Below are 3,542 nucleotides of genomic sequence, written 5' to 3'. Positions count from 1 at the left end.
ATGAGATATTGTTTGTTTATATATATATATATATATATATTTATAAAAAAAGTCCGGTCGTTTTTAAAACCGGTTTTTTTGGTGGTTTATCCGTACTTATTCGATTTTTGATTAAAAGACATAAAACCGATAGTTTTTGATATTTAAAACTCTAAGTCTGATATCTAAGTCTGTTTATCTTTTTTAGGGATTACAGGCATTTTTTGTCTCAAACTTATATTTTCATGTTAAATAAAAAAAGAAATAACATAAGTATTTTATTATAAATAAAAGTAAAATAAATAAAGTTCCATTCTCTTCAATAGACTTTTTGCCAGATAATGACGTCATTATAACTACGCATTGCATTTTGGGATTGCCTGAGAGCAAACAAAAGTTTAATTTGTAAATATCCTGCTGTTTTCTAATTAGTTTTCTAAAAGTTGATCATTATTATCTATATGGTTAACAACTATTTTTTTTTTATTCGCAACACTTTTTTTTAATGGGTAAGAGTGATCATTGTGCAGTTTTTGGTTGTAACAACGATCGCCGATACAAAGAAAAGTATGTTTTGAAAGATCATATTTGGAAGACATTTAGTTTCAGCGAATTAAAATTTTTTACTTGTTAAGAGAAATATTTTTCCACATGGAGTAAAATTATTAACAGAGAAATAGTCGACCCTTTAACAAAAAAAAGAAAGTTATATGCTGTTATAAACAAGAATACAAAAGCATGTGCAAATCATTTTGAATATGGGAAGCCAACTGAACTATCCCCTCATCCAAGGTTATATTTGAAAGGATACGAAATATCTCCTCCTCAAAATAAAAGAAAATTACCAATGCCTCGATATACACCTAATAAAGTTTCTAAAAAACAAAAAAATACGCATTTTTCAAGTACCTGTACCACTAGTAGCAGTAACAATAACAACAACATTCTCCAACAGTCTTCTCTGTCAATATCTCCTCCATATCTATCATCAACAGCATCTGATAAGCAACTTTCTCCACAAAAACTCAATTTAATTCCTAACACACCAGCAACTTATCTAATACCAACAACACTTCATAAACAAAGTAGTCATAAAAGATTAACATGGGAGGCAGTGCGTTCCTTACCCAAAGTCATAAAATTGTATACTGGGTGTCCAACTGAAAATGTTTTTTTATATATTGTTAGCCGTGTTCAAGCTAAACATAAAAAAATTTCATACCTCATGGATCATAAACGTTCATTTGAACCAAAGCAATACCAATTTAGTCCTGCTAGTAAACCTTTAAGTAAAAAGAAACCTGGTCCATCACGACAGCTTTTTGTTGAAGATGAAGTGTTACTTTAATGCGTATTCGACTTGACTCACCATTACAAGATTTAGCATTTCGCTTTAAAATTTCAGTAAGTCACGCATCTAGGATTTTAACTACATTTATTACTTTATTAGCCCGAGAACTTGAACCAATAATATATTGGCCTACTCCAGAAGAAACATTAAATTTTACACATCCTCATTATATTGGAGATTTTGTTTATGTTGAAGGTATTGGTGACTGTACTGAACAAACTATTCAAAAATCTGCCAATGCTAAAGCTCAATATCAAACATATAGTTCTTATAAAAGTAGAAACACATTAAAAAAACTTATATTTTGTACTAAAGGCGGTTCTATCTTATTTGTTTCTAAAGGTTACTCTGGATCTTCCTCAGATCGTTTTATCACTGAAGATTGCAATGTTGCATAAAGATTCACTTCCGGTTTTATTGCACTTTTTGATAAAGGTTTCAATGTTCAAGATTTATTTTTATCAAGGCAGGTAAAAGCTGTAATTCCACCATTTTTACGTAGTAAGCGACAGTTTACACCCTCTGAAGTGTATCATTGTAAGCGCATAGCACGTGCAAGAATACACATTGAACGTGTCATCGGAAGGCTGAAAGAATTTCGACTTCTAAAGAACACTCTACCTATTACATTAGTCTCTCTAATAGATGATATATGGATAATTGCTGCTGCCATTGTTAACCTGCAACCACCTCTAGTAAAAGCAACAGCAGTATAAATTGTTGTTCTTTGATGTTACTTTTGAAATCTGTTTTTTGAACTAGTTGTACCGTGTGCAGCCTGCAAATTCCTGGTTGTTACTTAGTGCTTGCTGGACCCTTTCCAAGACCTGTTCGAGAGTGGCACCCAACCACTGTTCATTTTTTCTGAAAAAAAGAACAGTGGTAAGTTGACACCCTCGGGCGGGTCCCAAAAATGGTCCAGGGGTGTTGAATTTGACCTGGGTTTTGCATGCTGTTGTGTTTGATCTTTAATTTTTGGTTATTATTGTGCTATTGTATGAAATTTGTTTTTTTTTTTTTGTTATATTTGTATTTTAATATCTTTGCAGTCTGCAAAATTCTAGTAAAAAAAAAAAAAAAAAAAAATAGATCCTTTTCAAGACTCTTTTGAGAGAGGCAACCAACCACTGTTCATTTTTTCTCAAAAAGGAACAATAGTTAGTTGCTCCTCTCAGGCAGGTCCCAAAAACGGTTCGGGTGTGTCAAGTTCTGATCTGAAGTTTGCAGGCTGTTGTGTTTGCTCTTTAACTTTTGGTTATTATTGTGCTACTTTATGAAATTTGGTTAATTTTTTATTTACATTTGCATATTAATATCTATGCAGCATGCGAAATCCTGGTCATAACTCGGCACCCCCAAACCCTTTTCGAGACCCGTTTGAGAGAGGCAGCCAACCAATGTTCATTTTTTCTAAAAAAAGGAACAGTGATTGGTTGCCCCCCCCCCCTCGGGCGGCATATTTACATACTCCACAAGGCGATAGCACACATGCGCCCGCGCACGATTTTTCGTACTTTTTTATAAAGAAACATTATTTAATTAAACGTGTTTTTTATAAACGTGTTTTTTATAAAGAAACATATTTAATTAAACGTGTTAAGATCTTCCTTTATTCAGATCTTCCCTTTATTCAGTGAGTGTTGTCGTCTACTAATGGATGTTGGTTGAACATGAATCATTCTGCCTTTTTTATATCTTTCTCTAGTTAAAAAGGCAGAAAATTGTGTTCCTGATTTAATTTGTTTTTTTAAAGTTTCAGTATATTGCTTAACACGTTTAATTAAATATGTTTCTTTATAAAAAACACGTTTATAAAAAACACGTTTAATTAAATGTTTCTTTATAAAAAAGTACGAAAAATCGTGCGCGGGCGCATGTGTGCTATCGCCTTGTGGAGTATGTAAATATGCCCTCGGGCGAGTCTCGAAAACGGTCCGGAGGTGCCGAGTTCTGACCTGGATTTTGCTCTTTAATTTTTGGTTATTATTGTACTATGTTATGAGTTGGATTAATTTTTTTTTATATTCGCATTTTAATATCTTTGCTTGCACAGTTAAATATCATTTATTTTGAAAAACTGCAGTTTTATAGACAAATAAGCTTTAATCTTCAAGATATATTGTCACACTGATTTATTTATGCATCTACTATAGTCATTATAGGTATGCAAACATAATAAGGTGTCAAATGTCCAGGGGCGTTCTCTTTTTTG

General features: G+C 32.5%; 1 protein-coding gene across 1 annotated transcript; it reads left to right on the top strand.

The window, feature by feature from the left end:
* Window positions 1-1,326: 1,326 nt before the first annotated feature.
* Window positions 1,327-2,046, top strand: LOC136081105 (uncharacterized). The gene is made up of 2 exons (XM_065798388.1): window positions 1,327-1,672; window positions 1,766-2,046. Exons 1-2 carry the CDS (start codon window positions 1,327-1,329, stop codon window positions 2,044-2,046), a joined length of 627 nt encoding a protein of 208 aa, XP_065654460.1.
* The last annotated feature ends 1,496 nt before the right edge of the window (window positions 2,047-3,542 follow it).

Source organism: Hydra vulgaris, chromosome 06 (genome assembly GCF_038396675.1).
Source record: "Hydra vulgaris chromosome 06, alternate assembly HydraT2T_AEP".
In the NCBI taxonomy this organism is placed as follows: Eukaryota; Metazoa; Cnidaria; class Hydrozoa; order Anthoathecata; family Hydridae; genus Hydra; species Hydra vulgaris.
The sequence above is the reverse complement of the archived record's forward strand: the minus strand, read 5'-3'. Positions and strand labels throughout refer to the sequence as shown.